Raw genomic sequence first — 18,433 nt, 5'->3', positions numbered from 1 at the left:
TATATATATGTGGTATACACACATGTGTCAGCGCGAAAACACCTGACGATGAGCAGACGATGGACGTTGCGTTGCCGTTTTTAGGTTCGCTGTAAAAGTAGACAGTATCAATTGACTTTGTCTTCATCAAATTCGAGCTTTTATATCTAGTACTTAAGCCATTGAGAATTTCTTCAGACGGCTAGGTCGTTCCAGCACAGAACAGTGTATACATGCGCGTGGTTTGGGACCTAGACTACTCCGCTGAATGTCCGTCCCTAAGCTTTTTGGGAAACGAAAGGGTTACCACTGCACCATGACAAAGACCGTTTTTGTCTTCCTTTTAGATATTTACAATAACATCTACATGTGACTGTTACTATTTAATTTCCGATAGAATGGTAATTCTATATATATTGCCTGTACACATATTCCCCATTGTCCTAATCGTCATGGCTGTTCGGCGTCCCAGGGACTCCTTTCGATATTCGAGATCGTAACTTTACGCTCCACTTCGAGACGCAGCGTCGGCGTTCATTTTTTCAAACTGTTTTCCTTTCTGAAGTTTTTTTTCTTGTCAAATACTGCGAACTACTCGAGATCTTCTCGCCGCATGAGCTTAGGCTAGCGTTGCTTTTGTTTGTTGCAAAAGTGAATATGTTTGAAAAACGCAGATGGAAAGTTGTGGTAACTTCGAACAAGTTCTGCCCTGCCCGACAGGCCGGCTGTTCATATCCCGGCTAGTTTGCTTCAATACTATGTTAACATACCATATGCCACATCCGTACCACGCCACTGCGACATCGTCGACAAATCTGGGCGAGGAAATACAGTTTAAAAGAAATGCCTTTAACGATTCACGGCGGCCCCGGCAATTTTAAAACTTCTTCAACACAGACGTACGCTACCGTAGCATGGTACGCCGCAAGATCAACATAAGTGACCGGACAATGGAAGAATATCAGTAGATTTTTAGGATTCGTTCGAACCGTTACGATTTAGCCTCTGTGTACGCGGCTGGTTGCGTGCACATTTGACTGTGCCGTACAATCAGGTATTGTTTCTCCTTCGGCTGCGTCGTCACGTATTTTTTTACACGGACACGGGCAAGTAATCTCATACACAGATGAAAAGGAAAACACAGACGACAAGGATGGAAGATAGAGAGAAAGAACGAAAACACTGGACGAAGCTCAAAAGTAGATAGCAACATTTTTTTTCATTAGTTCCACCGCAATCCTCTTAGCATGCTAGCTCCTTAGCTCACTCATCTTCGAGGGTGGCCACGTTGGTTTTGCACCACTCCCTATCAGTCCCGCTCAGCCAAATCCCCAGGTGTCAAATTGGAGCATCTGGCCCTTCGATTCCTCTTTTTACTCTCACCCACTCGCCAGTATACATGTACATTCCCAGCTCGAAGGATCTGTGCTTGTTGCCATCGAATTGTTATTCAGCCAATTAACGTCCTTCATCGAGCCATCGCGGAGCCAGGAAAAGTCCGCCGTACCAGACCCCCAACTTTTACTATACCCAGAGTTCCCTTCAAGCGAGGCTTCCAGGTTCGTCCAAGAATGCCTACACTCTGAGCCGTTTATAAAGGCTGTTTTGTCCTACTAGTAGCAGTGGACGTAAACAATCACACAACCCCATTGCAACAGTCAACAACTACTAATCCTGAGATTGTCAAGTGACCCCACCAGCTACTTTCAGCCCGGCGGGCCGAATTTGAAAAGAAGTAAAGCGGCCTGCGCAGGTTCTCAGCTTAGTGGCAACAAGAATTGTTCAACTCAAAGCCGCTGGATTGCTAGCTGGGTCGGTAGAGTTCAGTCAAGTCGCTGCAGTTATCCTGCACTCAACCCAACTAGCTCTGCTTCACCTGGGTTGGGTCGAACCTACAATCCGACTTCTATTCGAGGTTTTGCTTTTCGGCTTCTTGGGCGCTTTAGTTTCTATCGACATGACCACCTAACAGCTGTTGTGGAAGAAAGCGTATTGGCTTAGTTGGAGGACTTCGATAAACGCTGTGTTTAGCTGCGGTAGCGATCTCAGCTTATAGGGCGATTAGCGTCTAGGTAGCAAGTGGTGGAAGCAATGAAGGGGATTGCCGTGGAAACGTTCTTGTACAGATTACGAAGGAAATTAGGCACCTCCAGTCAGAGCAGGTTAGTCAGAAACGGGAAAATACAGTTACGGGCGGACGTGGCTTAGATAGATGTTAAGAGTAACCTAAAAGCGTTATTAAGTTTTGTGCTGCTGCTGTTGCTACCATCATTGTTGTCGCAAATAAACATCCTTACCTATCCCTACGGCGACTATTGTGACAAACACGAGATCATACTTGCTGACGGTAGCGGAAGCACCCATTAGGAGTCATGTTGACCACTCAACGAAGGAATCAGGTGTGATATTGACATCTCTCCCCACTCGGCTGTTTGCATTATGTACAAAGGGGATCAATAGCAGCATGGCATTTTATTCCAACTGTCTGAAAAGGAGCCAGCTATGTATTAATATGCGTATGTCTGTATGTGCCGATAAAATAAACCTTGATACATTTTTGACGTTGGTAGAATGGATAGAGGGGTGACCTATAGTGAGAAAATCAAGAAGAGCTAAAAGGAGTATTTAAAAACAAAGTCCGTAGGGAAATATTTGTTCTCGTCCGAGTAGCCTGTACATACACTATGCGAAAATTGTCGTTTTACAAAGGGTACGTAAATGAATCAGACCTACTTAAACCGCTGACGATTATGTCGTTCATGAACATATATATTCACTATGCACGATTCATTGTTTTCGCGCGAAACAAAAGAGGTTGTATGGAGCAAGGCAAAATCATTAATCAAATAACTCCATCAATCCTTTTTCCGCGTTCTAGCAGCTTTAGCCGCAGACGATCTGGGTCAGCGGAACATTTCGCTTTGTGCGAATACCCCAATGCCAAATGATGCGTATCCGTGATGAGCATTTGTCTATGTTATCCAGTATCCTGGACTAACTGAACCTAAACGATCAGTTTGTATGACCGCGCCATTTAACTCAATTCGACGAGTCCTGCTTGCCGGAACCCAAATTGTGACAACGAAAGAAAAGTAAAAAAGCAGTTCCATGATGAGGAAGAACAGTGACAGGCGCACCGTCGGCAAATTTCCCTCAATCATCATCCATTTTTATTATTCGGCCTTTCGTTCGCCATGACCACTGAACTACTCCCGGGACGGCCAGAATGGCCCCGCGGTCAAAACATCTCATACACAACTTGTCCACTTGACGTTTTATGCCTGTGACTACGTACTTCCAAATCACTCCCAGAGCAGAAGCAGCACGAGAAGCTTATATCGCCTGATTTTTTGGCGGATCGCTACATGTCGGTTGCAGCGGCCGAAGACGCTGCTTCGACAGTCGATCTAGGAGTGGTGGAGTCAAGACTGTTGTGGGTTTTGTCGCTCGATCGGTTGCAGGCTATAGTAGAGCGGCAGCTAGTGCGTCCGTATAGGCGCTCCGAAGCGCCTCACGACCAAGTGAAGCCGAAAGCAGACGATCAGCCAGTCGAGCAAATTCAGTCAACTCGACTTGTTATTATTATTCGTTGTGAAAGAGGCGAAGGTCCGAATGGAGCACTTGGCATACTGTCGAACATTTCGTTGCCGCTGAATGAGTATTGCCACGCACATGCCGTCATTTCTCCGATGTCAGACTCCGACGTTGAAAACGATAGAACAGCAGCTCAGTTGAGGTATGACCGACTTTGTTGCCGTTGGCGCGCCGCGTCGTTGAAACGCCACTTTTGTCTAGAGCTCGTCGTTGCGGAAGATTCCTACGCGATGGAACGAGGAAAACGTGAGCGCGTAAGGCCGAATACACCAAGTCGGGCTGGCGAAGGCAGCGTTACGAAGCGAGTTAGCTGGCGTCGGCCTACGATAGGTGGAACGTCTAGTATTGCATACTTTTCTGGTTGGCGTGAGCAGAGCGGAACAGGGCTATTCTTCGTCGTTTTCCATGCAGGGACTCGTACCAAGGGTAAGTTATCTGGCAGAAGCTTTATACGAAGAAGGGCAAGGACCGAGATGGAAAATTCGTATATCGCATTGCGTTTTCGATTTAGGCAGACAACGGCGTCGGCTAAGAATGGGGTGATATCTACGGCGTATTGTTCTCGGTGGTAGCACTGCTCTGTTTCTTGTCTCTAATTTTCCCTTGCATAGCTATTCACATGCGATCTCATCATATGGATAGGTCATGTCACGAGATCCTGCGGAGCTTTTCGAGCTGGCAGAGACCAAGACAGCGGAAAGAAACAGTTAAAAAACATGGATCTACTTGGTTTCCACTAAAGTCGTTCTGCCTGCCTGCCCCTGAAGGGTGACAGGTTGCAGTGGCGTCGGCGAGTACCCCATGTGTGTGTGTCGCATGTTTTGTCGTCGTCTCTGACTTTGCCTTAGAATATTGACCTCTGTCGATGGCATCGTCATTAACGTAACCCTGCGATATGAGACTACCACTGTTATTTCAATGACATAGTTGTCACATAGTAATGCCAACGCCGCAGTGACAGCCGCAAATAAAGCAATGTCCAATTCACATGAACCTGCATGCTCGTGTACGGCCAATATGAACTTATCATGCACTGCCATGCTTACCAGCCAAGTCAACGGCTGGTGACAACAACTTCGTGAAATTTCACACTTTGCAAGCCGCTCAGCAACGAAAACTCTGTTGTTATAGAGGACAAAAATGTGGTCGATGAAACAAAGACACTGTTTAACGCTAACAAGCCTAATCACTCGGGCAAAGTACCAAAGGGGACACATCCGTGCAGACAGACATGAACGCTCAAAGCACTAATCGTAGGCCTTCACTACATCACTATGCCTACCTTTGTTAACAGCGTAAGCATTCAGGGAGTGCAAGACTGAAATCCCGTTGCGAACCCCAACGGCTACTGGACCGTCGTTGTCGATGACTTCTAGCGGCAATCACGGTAACGACAAAACCCACGTCAGCAGCAGAAGCAACCAATTTTTCGTTTTAATTAGCCTCTTATAATTTGTTCGACCATTGAGCTGGCTGGCTCCTGTTGCCGATGACGGCATTATGCTACGCACAAAATGCGACTCAAGGAAACGTTGCCGGCCAATGCGCTTCATTCAGTGAATGCTGTCCCGACCCATCAACAGGCAAGGGCTAAGAAACACAGGACCCGCAAGCGGATTGCGTTGCTAGTCGCGCCTGTCGACTCCGTTACTACTTCGGCGCGGTAACCTCAACCTGCAGCCAGTAGCATAAATAGAGCCAAAAGCAGCTATCGACAATGTGGTTATTTTTCTGCGAACTAGCAGATTTGAGTCGGCCAGCCAGCGGGTGTTTATACACATACAAACACGAAGTAATTGCTGCTTACATTCATTAGAGAACGGATACGAACTCTGATATACAGAGATAGACAGAACAGAGGGCATGAGCTGAACACACTGGCATAAGCATTTTGACCGCGAGTATGATCGTCGCAAGTGACACGTTCTTGCTTATATCAGGTAAAGAAGGTCAGCGTCCTTTCTGGCTATTCCTGTTAATACAGCAGTTTTGATGGAAATCATATAATATACAAGCGGCAGCTGCAGCAAAACGAGCGCCAGGATCTCCCAATCCCTGCGAAGCGTGACGCCCAGTTCTCTTCAATGTAACCAGCAGGACGTTCGGAGGAATATCTACTAAATAGTAAACTACTACACAGTAGTTCAAAGCTACTGCTCGACAAATGTGCCGTTGACAAATGGCGTTTCGCGCATTATCGCTGGCTTCTTCTGGAAATCGTATTGTTGGTTTTTCGTCAGCGAATTATATTTGGTCGTAACGAACGGAGTGAACAGCTACGCGGGAGAACAGCTTAGAAAAAAGAGGCAGGATAATTGGATTGGATAAAAATAGTTACTTATGATCTGGTCCTGTCATTTAAGGCGCGTATCGGATCGGTCATCTGACGATTTGGGCAGGATGACAAATGGCCAAACGATAAATTGATGCCTCTTGTAGAAAAAGAAATGTATAGTTACACATTTTCTTGAAGCTAGGCGAGCAACATTTTCCTTTATTCGAAGACAAAGTTTTCATTTTTCACACATGCCGGAACCCAAAAATTGCTTGCGAATGATATTTAACTTACTCTTACTAAAAGTAACATGCAATAGTCCTTTTACATATACTGGGGTCCCGTTTATTGGTCTTCGGAAAGGCAATGTTGTGCGATTCTGGGCGGTGTTCTTTAATGGCAGAAGACTTGCGCAAACTCGTGCCTTTCTCCACCTAGGTCAACATTTTTTTTAATATCATTTCAGCCAACCTACATTTAAATTTCGCCTAAAAAAAAAGATCCTAGTTCCATTCTAAATGCTACATGTAAACAGCGACGATTATTTATACTTTGCAGTAACCAACTAAACTACCATAGTACTAATTTCAGTCCAGCGTTCAGATGCTAAACGTAAAATAAACCGAATACCAACGTACCGCACGCGGCGACCATAACGATTGTTACTGTACGCTTGATCGTTGCACGACTAGTGATTTCGTGTCTGAGCTAGTAATAACAACCACACGATTGTAAGATAATCATATAAAATAATTGCCCACTGTGGCAAGTGCATTGCACGATCTTGAGCCACCGGGGCAGTTGGAAAAAGACGCCAAGCGCAAACTTTGAATTCGCTAATTTCTTCAGCCGAGTTGGTCGTCGTTCAACTTTTGTCGTTGATACCAGCCACGGCATCGTCGCTTCAGCAGTCATTATGAACATATATGACTTTGGTCATATAAAGTTCGAGTTTTCGCTGTTGAGTTTCACTCACTCGATGGCGCCACCGTCGTAGCCATGGATGTCCATTTTTTTTTTGGTGTGTCTGCGTGCAGCGTTTGCCACGCAACGTTCCTCCGCCGTAACCGAACCCAGAACTTGCACGTGCTCAGCCATTGTTGACAGCGTCGAGAAACAAAAAGAAAATCGTTTTTGCCAAGATCATGATGGAATTCCACTTCCTGTTCTGTTCACCGCGGCAATTTGTGGTCGCGGAACCGATGGGCCGAGAACCCCAACGAGCGTTGACCCAACGGCGTAGAAAAAACGGAATTTCAATCTCAGCCATTCAGCGCTACTTACCACGCCAGTTCTTGTATCGCCTACGCTTTTACTTACGTATGGAAGGCTATTCAGATGCGAAGGCGCAGCGGTAATTTTTTCCTGGCGCTGCCATTAGGACAACTGCTACTTTCGTTACTCGTATTATAATAGTGCTTTTATGATTGCGTCATATTCGTCAACAACTTGGATCACATTAATAGCCATAGTAAATTAGAGGCAGAGGGCGAGAAGCGTTATCCGACTGTCTTTGATTGCTCCCGCGCGTGTAGTGAATGTGAGGAATCGGACAAAGGTACGACAATGAAAGGGGGTACGAGGGGACTGACTTGTAATCAATTTCCAATCGATGGTAATGTTCGTTGTAGTGTTGGTTGTCTGTCTGGCCGCCTATCAGAAATTGCTGCGATTGGCAGCTCGTAAATTGTACCAGCCAGTGAGGAGGGAAAGAAAGGACGTTGAGGGTAGGGGAGGGAATACAACGAAGGTAGGACAGACGGAGAAATTCCTATGCAAAGTTTACGAAGTTGACTTGAATTTGGCTCTCGGCGTGTTGTGGGCTGGGGAATCCAATGAGGCACAAACGGTCGCCTTAGTAGCAAAATTGTTTGTGATTACCGGGCAGCAATAGCTCGCGGAACTTGTCGTTTATTGTTGTTGGCAAGTCGACTGCGTAAATCAGTGTACTACTGGAAAATCCAATGATGCTCCATAAACTGCAGATATTAGATCGACTGATATTGGCGGACACTTGGAATAAATCGTTGTTTTATAGACCGGTAACGAGTATTTGGAACACAACTAGAGATTTCGATGGACGAACTTCAATAGATATCTATTATAACTTAATTTAAATTATCCATATGCCCATTGCAAGTTAGTTCGATGTTACAGTTAAGTAGTTCCATCCTGTAGTGGTTTCCTATTAGCAGTCATTGAATCGCGGTGTGTATATAGATGATTCGCTTTCCAAATAAAAACAGTCAACAGCAAGCATCAGAAAATCAGAACTCCTCGCTTCGAAGGTAATTAGCAAGTGGATGAAGTTTGAAGTACGAGCGTGCACACTTTCCTCACAAGCCTCAGAAATGGATCAAAGCTCCATTTCTGAAGCTAACGAAAGATTTATTAGAAACCCATCGTAAGGGATAAGGTTGAAGCAGAGAAGTTTGCTTCCGAAATGAAAAACTCGTGCTAAGAAAAAGAGAGCAATGGCAAAAAGGGTGGCTCTTTACGACGAGCAGATATTGCTCTTTACCGCGATCATTTGTCGCACGTACGATTCAACAAGCGTAAAAGGTAATACGTAGAAGTTGTGGAACCTCTGTGGGTGTCATCCGCCCACGTAGTCACACCGCCCCAGTACTGTAAAAGCCCGCTGTAAACATGAACCTATGTATAATATGCGTAATTTATGTGTAATATGCTCGTATATTCTTGCCTGTCAGCCAGTTGAGATGATTCCTACAAGTGCTATTCGGTCTAAAAGGGTTCTCTTTTTTCGGTCCTGTCGCCGATTTGCGGCCACGACGACGTTGTCGTCGTTCAATTATCGTCATGGCCAAAGATGCTGACCGGGGCACACTATGGGGGTCACTGTTACTCCGCAACGGCAGCTGTTGAGGGTGGCTTTATATATCAGAATAAGCCATTGTCATCGCAGAAGAAGGCAGAAACTTTTTCTCTGCCTACCTGTTTTTGTAGATGATTTTCTAGCCTATTCGTATTTCGTTATCTTCGTCAACCCAGCTCCGAAGACCGTTGTCGCTGGCAGCCTTGCCTATCAAACCAGTCGACTAACGGCTCTTTTCAGCTGAACTAAGACTTCCAACTGGCTCGAACCAAGTAAGCTTAGCTCACAACCTTTGGCAGCCGTAAGCAAATGGGCGGTCCTGCTGCTTCGTGCCTGGACCGCCGCCCAAGCCTCTATCGATTCTGCCGCCTTCGAGCCGTTCTATCACAGCAACGCCTAGCGCTTGAGGTACTACCAGAACGTAGTGCTAACAATCGCGGAGAGAAAGAGAAAGGGGGAAGGGGCATAACGCGTACGACTGAAGGCATAAACCGCACGGCGAGAAGGCGGCACACAGATTAGGGTCGACACGTAGCCGTACAACTTTGTTCGTTTCTCCAGTTCTTCTGTTCTAGGGTTTCGAGGAAATGAAAGGCATCGGCAGCAGTCGCTTTTGTCGAGGCAAAGCACCGATATCGGGACCTTCATCAGCTCGTACCACTCGCAGTCAGCGGTACGTCTACCGCCGCCAATGCTGGTCGTACAGCTCGACCAAAGAGAAAACAGATATTATTGCAATTTAATTATTAGTTCTCTCCCGCTCCATAATAAATCATGCATAATTAATTGGTACTGGTCTAGCGGCTCCAGAACTACGGCAACGGTAGTAAGAAGGCGAAAAGGGCTATGGGAAACTGAATGTGACGGCACGCATAACTGGCAAGAACATTCATACGAAGTTATCCAGCGCTAAGGACATGCGTGCTTGGGTGAATTGCTCAGACACCGCACGCGTGACAGAACCTAGGAAAAGGAAATGGGCGGGGGAGAGAACGACGACCACGGGCTGCCTGGCATAGACAGAATGGCAGAGTGACGATAGCGCAAGCAGCCGAGAGACAGCAGTCTCTAACGCGAGCGAAGTACCGCTCCTAGTCGTTATCATGATGAGTAAACGACTACGGAAAAGCTACATACACTATGGCTGAATCAGTTAACTAGTTTGTGTGGGATACAGGTGAAGTATGTTCCTGGCCAATAGTAAAGTTATCGTTATTGTTAGCGATAGTTGGATGTTTCGTTACGTGGATATGGTGATTTGGAAGTTAATGTTTCATCTACGAGTTGGAATCCTATAGCATAACGACGGATCATTATGGAACGAGGCCAGTCAGAAAAGAAGCCTTGGATATATAACATTTATAATGTTTATTTTGCGTCCGCACACAACTTAGGCGAACATACTTCGGGCTTCAATTACATATGTTTATATAATAGGCAGAAGACAAAAATCATTGAATGTATGTAACATGCATCGTCGCACTTCTCCCAAATATCAGTATCTAATAAACTGTACAAGTAATCCCACTAGTCCACCATAATAACAAGTCCACTTAACAGATCGGGTAATCTGCTCAACATGGTCTGTCACTCGATACAGTCGATGCTACACAAAGCACTCCAAACACACGTATCGGCTAATCTTCACCCACAGATTTACTTTCTGTCTATATATATAATTGGTCTCGTTACAAGCATTTATGTCAACAACATAATGTATGTATCCCTTCAAATGTAATCTATTTGAATTGCACTAAGAATAAATATCAACTCGGGCATTAGAGAAAGACATAATCTTTATGCTTCATCTGAGTCCCGTCTACTACAACATGTGGTATCCAATCTGCGGGTTAAATTGACTGACAAACGGGAGTCCTCCTAACGTCCGTTGTTGGCACCCGGTATTGGCAACAGGTGTTGGCAGAAATCGATTAGGCAGCCCGTAGAAGGGATTGTGTGGATGATGCAACGCGCTCATGGGAACAGTCCCGGGTATCCCTCGAAGCCTGTTGAAGTTTTCGTAGCTCTGTGAGATGAAGTCGAAATATGTAGGAGGGGCCATTTTTGCGGGGAGCCTAGCCGCACCGGCCACCGTTGGGGTTTGAGGCACTTCGGTGTTGAAATCGTACGTCGGAGGCGAAGTCGATGATACTGAATGAGGCGAAAGACTTGCAGGGACCGGCGGGCAAGGCAGGGTCGTGAATGGAAACATGGCACGGTGAAGTGGTGATGGCGACTCGGATAGTGAGGTTGTGGATACATCCGGGCTCGCGGACTGTTGCCGTCGCTTCGATACGCTTATCATCGTTGGGCTAATTGGCTCGTTTCGAATCGCTTCCTGGCCGCATGATCGCTTCACGGGATTCCGACGATCTTCCTCACGAAAGCCCTTTGCAAAAGGGTTATTTTTTATTTTAAGGTTGGTCACGCCGGCGTTCTGGTACGCCGTCACAGCCATAAACGAGGTCTCGTGAAAGCTGAATGTCGTGAACTTCCGCGACGACATCTGCGCAATATCGCTGCCGGCGAAAATACGTAGCCGAGGAATATATTTATGCATCGAATTCAGTGTGATGTGACTTTCCGAGGTTGTGTTACTGTTTGTTAATTTCAGCTTGTTAAAACCGATCGATTGTGACATCCATTTGGAACCAAGAGCTGGGGAATCGGGATGCCGGTACAAGTTGGATTTATGCTGGGGCATATCACTTTCGTACGCTGGCAGCCAGCATTTGCCAATAAATTTGTACCTATACGTGTCAGCAGGAACGATGTCCAATAGAACGATGTAATATTGCTGGGGGTCGAGCCCACTGATCTTGAATTTGAGATCAGGGAACATCCGGCGGCCTGGCTTTGTAATAATCATTTCGGTACCGCACTGGTAGAACTCTGTCCACAGCGAACGATTCTCAAGCTCAACCCGAACATTGGCCATTGATTCATCAAAAACTTCGACCATTGGATCCATCGTAGTCATTTTGTTAGATAGTCCTTTCAAAATCGTTCCTCTTAGCGCGTGTTATTAACTTAATAACAGTGTCGATCTACGAAGAACAATAACGGTGACGAGGAGGAGCCTTACTGTGTGCTTCGGTAACACCGGCTCTAATCACGGCACGAACGGCAAAAACAGCAATGGTCAACAAAATTCAACTCACAACAGATACTCAGGGCGCCGAAAATCACATTCGGTTATCGGTGTTTTTGTTTTTACACTTTCAATAAAATTCCGACCATTGTATTCATTACGATAGTTGGTTAACATTTCATTGTGTGGCTCCGTCTGTCCATCCACTTCGAGCCCAGAGTCAACAACTATTAGCTTGGGTCACTGCTCATAGCTTTTTCAATTGTCTATGATATGGCATCGGCACCGATAGGCTCGCCAATGAATCGTCTCCTCGCAAAAGATGATGCTTACACTGTGGCTCCTGTTAAGCGAACTGAGATTTCTGTAGAGATCCTGCGGCCTTAAAATAAACGATACCCTGTGCCCTTTCCCTTTCGAACACGGGTTGTAAAACAATAGGGAGACTTAGAGCAGGCGGAATTTTGTCTTTAATCTCGCCGGCCGGCAATGCGCTTTGTCCGCAGAAGGCGGCGGACTCCAAACGCTTGTTCAAAGGTACCTAACTTAATTTCACTTAGCTCAACATGGAGTTTATTGACAAGTCTGCCAATACAAATGACCGTATCGATGCATACGTATATAGCTACAACAAAGACTATATCACCTTCAAAGACACGAATTTCGCCATAACTAACTTAGTCACTTACCAGATCACAGAGCCGAGACCCTTGCCTCAGAGCCGGCTGAAAGCGGCAATGATTTTTTTTTGGGTATTTTTCTACTCACTTTTAATAGCTCTGTAATGCTACTACCTATCTATTAGTGTCTTATGAAGATATCGATATTATTTAGTATCCGAATAATCTGTCACACTTTGGTTTGCGGCAGGGACCTAAATATTTTGTATTGTAAAAGACTGAAATTAGAACATATCTGTCATCTGTCAGCAATGGACAATGCCGGACTATGTTTGTAATCCTGAAATAGCTTTTTCTATAAACTAAAAGCAATTGTTCCTGAAGACTGCCTAGATTAAGCGAACATCTAATGATACAATGTGTAGCATTCTTCCTTAATCGACTATAGCAACATCATTGTAGGGCTATTGCAAGGTAATTGCCCATCACGAAGCTAAAAAACGCATTATTTCTTATGTCCTAAGCGAAGGAAATTATAGCCAATCCTTCACATTGGCATTTTTTTCTCTATTATGTTTGATCAGAGGGCAGAAATGAAACCAATGCCATCCATGAAGCGGGCTGCTCTAAAGAGACTATTCGTCATTTTCAAAATAGGCATATTTATATGCTTATCTTCCATATCTCATCTTACTTACCTTACCGGCTAGATTTTCATTTGCGTTAATCGACCTCGTTGCAGCCCACCAGTATTTAGTGCAATTGATTTAAGTGCCTGAGTTTACGTAAACAAAGTATTACGACTCTAATAGTATCATCTGTACGACAGAAGCGACAGAGACATTGCGGAATCAGAATCCGATTTCGAGTCGGGACCGGGTTTTTGTCGTTTAACTCTTGCCCCCGTCTAACATCACCAACTAAAAGGTCGTTACCAATAACGTACATGCTTCATGAGCAACATATGCCATCATTCGTCGTGTTATCTACCCATTGAGACATCATAAAAGACGAGCTTTACGTTAAAGTACCGCATTCTACCGTATTCTAATTTAAATTTGCCCCATCAAGTCATATAGATCTGCCATTTATGATATCGTATGAAAGCTAGTAAAGGGTTTGCAGATGTTATACGCTTAGTATTAGGAGTGCATAGACATATATTTTTTTTTATGAATTCATGGTCAAACGTTTTAAATTCTCTACGAGTGTTCTATGTATATTCAATTGTCAAGTATATATAATTTTCACTGAAATAATAATTACCAAATAAATACGAATAATTGTGTTAAGCAATTGTTCCTGCTTTGGGCAACGTGAGACCCAGAAAATATTTTTCTCATATTAACATGTTTGGAAAATAGATTTGTATCTGTGTAGCCAGACAGCAAAATTGGCCAATGCTTTGAAGTAGCCGCTTTTAAGAGAAGTCAAAATACGCAATCGTTGAAAACCCATTCTTGACCTCACGAAGTCCACGTTACCCCACTCTGTCCTCTATCATCTGGCTGCTAAGTGCTAAAGAGATCCTTGTTCATTAGTTTTAATGGGACAGCCATTGTATATCCGACTATACGTCTACTATCGCCACAGTTACAGCAACTGTTGGCAGATTCGTATCGGAGAATGATGCTTTCGGTGACTGACGGTCGGCAGACCCCGAAGAAGGCCCTCATTTGAACCTAGTTTTGTACCGTGAACGCGGCCTGTATCCATTAGTGAAGAGATTAGCTCTCGTTCCCTTGAGGTATTATCGCTTGAGTGCGGGATTACCGCTTAAGTATCACGAGCTTATTCGACTTCATCTCAACTGGTTTCCAAGTAGGAGCGTTTGAGGTGGAGAGAGCGCCTACAAGGCCAAAGCTGCTAGCCCAGTGTCCAGAGCCTATAACCCGTTCTATATACTTATTCGAGCTATAAAGGCAATAGTTGGTCCGGTCATGCCGGTAGTTGACGGAGTGGAGTAAGGGCAAACGGCTTTTATTTCTAACTTGATAACTACGGTGGAGAACAATGTAGAAACATTGTTCTCCACCGTAGTTATCAAAAGGAAACAGTACGGCAGATAAATTTTCTTTATTTCAATGATTCCACTCTGTTCTTTGACAACTTTATATCGTGACGATAAGTTACAGATTACTGTAGACATGTTGAAAGTGTGTTGATATATAGTGTCACGAGAACCCATGGTTACACCTTGCTGAACCCGCTGATGGGGTAGCTGTAAACTACTGTTCAGACGAAATAGAGATTATTAATGGTAATCTGAAATGCTGCACAAGACCATTTGCAACAGGTGTTGCAAAGCTTCAATAACTTGATCGTGCTCTTTTTTGTACCGCAATTACTTCTGCTTTTGATGCCATTGAGGTAACCCAATATGTTGATTTGCATTTGTGTGTCCCGCTCCCTTCGTATTCAGAGGGCCCCGTTTTTTGTCGACTTATTAAAATCGACTAACCTTCCTTCCACATACATTACGTATGTAACGCCCCATCGCATATGTTCTAACACTGCCAGTTGTTGTTTGTTATCTATAAGGCCCAACGGACGACACGGAGCAGGAGAAGGTTCTGATATGCATTACACCGAAGTTGTCTCTCGCACTTCTACATCTATACAGCGAATCTACGTGTAGCCTTTTTCTACTTACGTTTGCAGGGCGAATTAAGTTCCTCCGAATTCTCTCGACAGCGTTATATTGACGAGCTCCTGCCTGGAGTCAATCTGCTGTCTGACACGCGCGCCTCGCTCTAACTCACGAAGTCTACCGAGGTTCCGGATCTCTAAGTGCTGCGAATTCGTCCCTGATCCTCGATTTCATGATGTCGTGTTCTAGAGGAATGAACATCCAAAAGAGTATACCGCACAACATCAAGAGATTGTATAGAGTAACCGACCTCCAATTCTTGCTGTAATTGAGCGGCAACTCAGTTTTAACTGGCTTTTTGATCGCGCAGCGGCGCCGACGCGCGTGAATTCAAACGATCCATCCATAGTAGCAGGGGAGACCGAACGAGCCGAGTTCGGGTCATGGGCCGGGTTGGGCTGATTGTTCTGGACATCGGCTCTCAGCTCGCGCCTGTCTGATCAGCGGCAACTTCAACCGTTTCGAAGTCGAGCCGCCGTGGGAGGATTAGCGCAAATTCACAAATTTCATGCTTACTCAGAGTTGCTCGAAAAGAGCCAAAGATTTCGTTGCCTGTCGATTTTTACGTTCGCTCTCGTTCAAACATTCGCGCGTTTCTCTTGCATACTATCTGACTCACTTTATAACAAGTAACTCAAATACTGCTAACCATCATTTCGTTGGGTGCTTAATCCCTTAAGATGTGTTGCATGCTAGATAACGAAGAAGTAGTCCGTCACCGAGAAGCAGACAGGGTAGACGCTACGATTTCACGTAGCTAGTCAATTAGGATTAAGAACATGTCAACGTAGGCCCCATTTTTTCATACATAAGACACCTATAGAAAGTTGCAGAAAAGCTCAAAGGCACTTCTAACGATGTCACTATAGAAGTAACTGAAAATCTGTTAAGTGGACTCGGCAAAGTGGATGTTATACTTAGGCTTGTAGTAGTGCTGGAAAAATATGTCCTGTTCTGCATGATGTTAGTGTTTGACGAATTTTATTTACAACGTTTGTAAGTATATTTTCAATGAACTTATAAATTGTATAATATGTGTAAATAAAATATTATTTTTCTCTAACTTGCACACATATATACAAATGGTGTCACTTTTGCCCAAATTTCTATTACTATAAGGTACTGTATTAATTGTCCTGACATTAAGTACGCCTAATTGAAAGATAGAACCAAATTATTTATGGCTCTTTTTTTTTCTTCGATTTTCAATATTTTTATTTGATCTCAATTGAACATGATGTATGTAATCATGTGAAATATACGGAGTAGGGAGTATTCTATTTCTAATAGCCATTCATCCGGTCACTCAGTAATGCTCGTGCAATACACAGACGAAGTGTCCCTACCAATTAAACGCTCGTTCATTTGGTGGGATTCTGTTTGGCAAAACATCTCTTGCCTTCAGATTAGATTATTTAGCCGGCTGCAACAATCGTCGAGTTCGTCTGTTCCCGAGCAAATCTCATTCTCTGCGAGCACCTTTTGGTACCTCATCTATATAGCGTATATTAAACTAAGGTCGGACCGTCACAGTAGCGCCAGGCTGCAATCAATTTCTACACGAAGCAAAACGTTTGGCCATAAACAAACTGCTAGGGACGGCATTATTTCATCCGCATCGTCCGGCTAGCAATGCAGAGCGTATCTGCCGCTATACGTATGCAAAAAAACGCACATACACGCATACATATAGAAACACTGATATATACGTAGAGGTTGAGGGCGGTGGGGGCAATGAAGCCGCCTCTGAAAAAGGCCGCTGTGCGTTTGTCTCACCCTCGCTAAAGAACGCCGTGGTATTAGCCTTGTGCTCTCGACCTGAGCTGTAAACCCGCTATGACTGAAGAAACCACTGAAGATCGTAGTCTATAGGCAGTCGATATTGGCCCGACTGTCGTTTTGTTCAAATTGGACCGCTGCAATTGGCTATTCGACCCGTCTGCTGCATTCACCCGGTTATATCAAGTTGTAGACCCGTTCGGTCTAGTAAAAGCCAGTCGGGGTCTAAGTGATACTGCCGAACTGCGCCTTTCGAGAGCTCACCACATCTATCGGTAGACACCGATGACCGCTCTGATTTGCGATGCTTTGCATGGATCTGAGCCAGCACTACTAACATTTGTGAGCATCACAACTTTTAAGACAGAGAGCAGATATACGGCAGTATCAACATTGATTGTTGGCATCGGCGGAATGGTCCGTCAACAACGTGCCGTATTTCTAGCAATGCCTCTACTCGATATAGAAAAAGGGGCTATAAGCGAGTGGCACGATCTCATCAGAGGATCGATTCGTCCTTGCGGCTGTGATTGATGCTGCTGCTGCCGCTGTCGTGGTCGTCGTCGCCGCTCTTGTTGATCGTGACGACTGTTTTAAACAGCAGCTATCTCTTGCTCTTTGTATGCGGCAAACTAGAGTAGGCGCCAATTGCTGTTTAATCTAGATAGCTAGGTCTGACCAGTTTCTTCTGGTCTCTGTTGAACCTTGCTGTTCGGCTGGTCTTCCAGCCTGTGCGAGTGGGCGCAACTCTTCATTAGAGATGTGCGTGTGTAGAAACGAGGTGTCTGTATCGCAACTATCGACAACTACGTCGATGAGACCCGTAAGGATAATACAATCGATGAAGTTGCTTTCTTTTATGTCGTAGCTCTGGTTAGGTAGATCGCCAGATTGTTGCTCTGTGGACGGCCTCTGCTGTAGACTCTAGTCACAGATACCATCGCTGGTGATCTTTCTGCGGCAGCATCTGTTGGTGCTGCAGCTCTCTAAAACAAAAGGTGTAGCCGTATTGGTCTTAGCTCCATCCCGTCAGATTTCTACGTTGGGTCTCAATTCTGAGATTTGCCGCTGCACTGTCCACGGCACTACACTATTTGGCCCATTGGCGCGGCGAGCGACGTGAAGTCGAAGCCTATACATTGCTGCGGCGTGATAGTGCTGTTGAAGACAGGGTCGAAATTCACTCGCACGTCGATTTAATCAGGACAACAGCAGCAGCGGTGGCCGTAAAAGGAAGGCGGTGCTGTGATGGAGTCAGTCATCGAAGTTTACTGCGGGTAGCTATTTACTTTTGCTGGCCTACGCAGACTTCATCACTCAGCCGCTTGTTATTTGTTCGAGGTTGTTTACAGGTATCTAGGTCAAATGAGATGGCTGTGTGGCTCCACTGACAAAATCAGCCGTCTGCTTGCGATGACGACAAATAAAGCATCCGAGTAGCTTTCGTGTTAAAAAGGAAATGCACTTCATCATGCATCATGGCTCTAATCGGATACGAAAGTAACGAGTAAATAAGGCAAATACAAAAGATGAAAGGCGCAGTCATCCTGCTTACGTATTTTTGCCATACTATACATCCGCCAATAAAATGCCTATATATAAATATATA

At 44.9% G+C, this 18,433-nt stretch overlaps 2 protein-coding genes across 3 annotated transcripts in view; one reads left to right on the top strand and one right to left on the bottom strand.

The window, feature by feature from the left end:
- Window positions 1–18,433, top strand: part of LOC111261861 (band 7 protein AGAP004871) — a 329,925-nt gene that overhangs the window by 295,869 nt on the left and 15,623 nt on the right. The window lies entirely within an intron of this gene.
- LOC111261859 (T-box-containing protein TBX6L) lies at window positions 10,034–15,979 on the bottom strand. Its single transcript, XM_022835691.2, has 2 exons — window positions 15,049–15,979; window positions 10,034–11,792 (listed from the first exon to the last, which is right to left on the bottom strand). Exon 2 carries the CDS (start codon window positions 11,662–11,664, stop codon window positions 10,507–10,509), a length of 1,158 nt encoding a protein of 385 aa, XP_022691426.1. The 5' UTR covers window positions 11,665–11,792; window positions 15,049–15,979; the 3' UTR covers window positions 10,034–10,506.

This window comes from Varroa jacobsoni, unplaced genomic scaffold (genome assembly GCF_002532875.2).
Source record: "Varroa jacobsoni isolate VJ856 unplaced genomic scaffold, vjacob_1.0 scaffold_602, whole genome shotgun sequence".
Classification (NCBI taxonomy): domain Eukaryota; kingdom Metazoa; phylum Arthropoda; class Arachnida; order Mesostigmata; family Varroidae; genus Varroa; species Varroa jacobsoni.
This window is presented reverse-complemented; position numbering and strand designations above follow the sequence as displayed.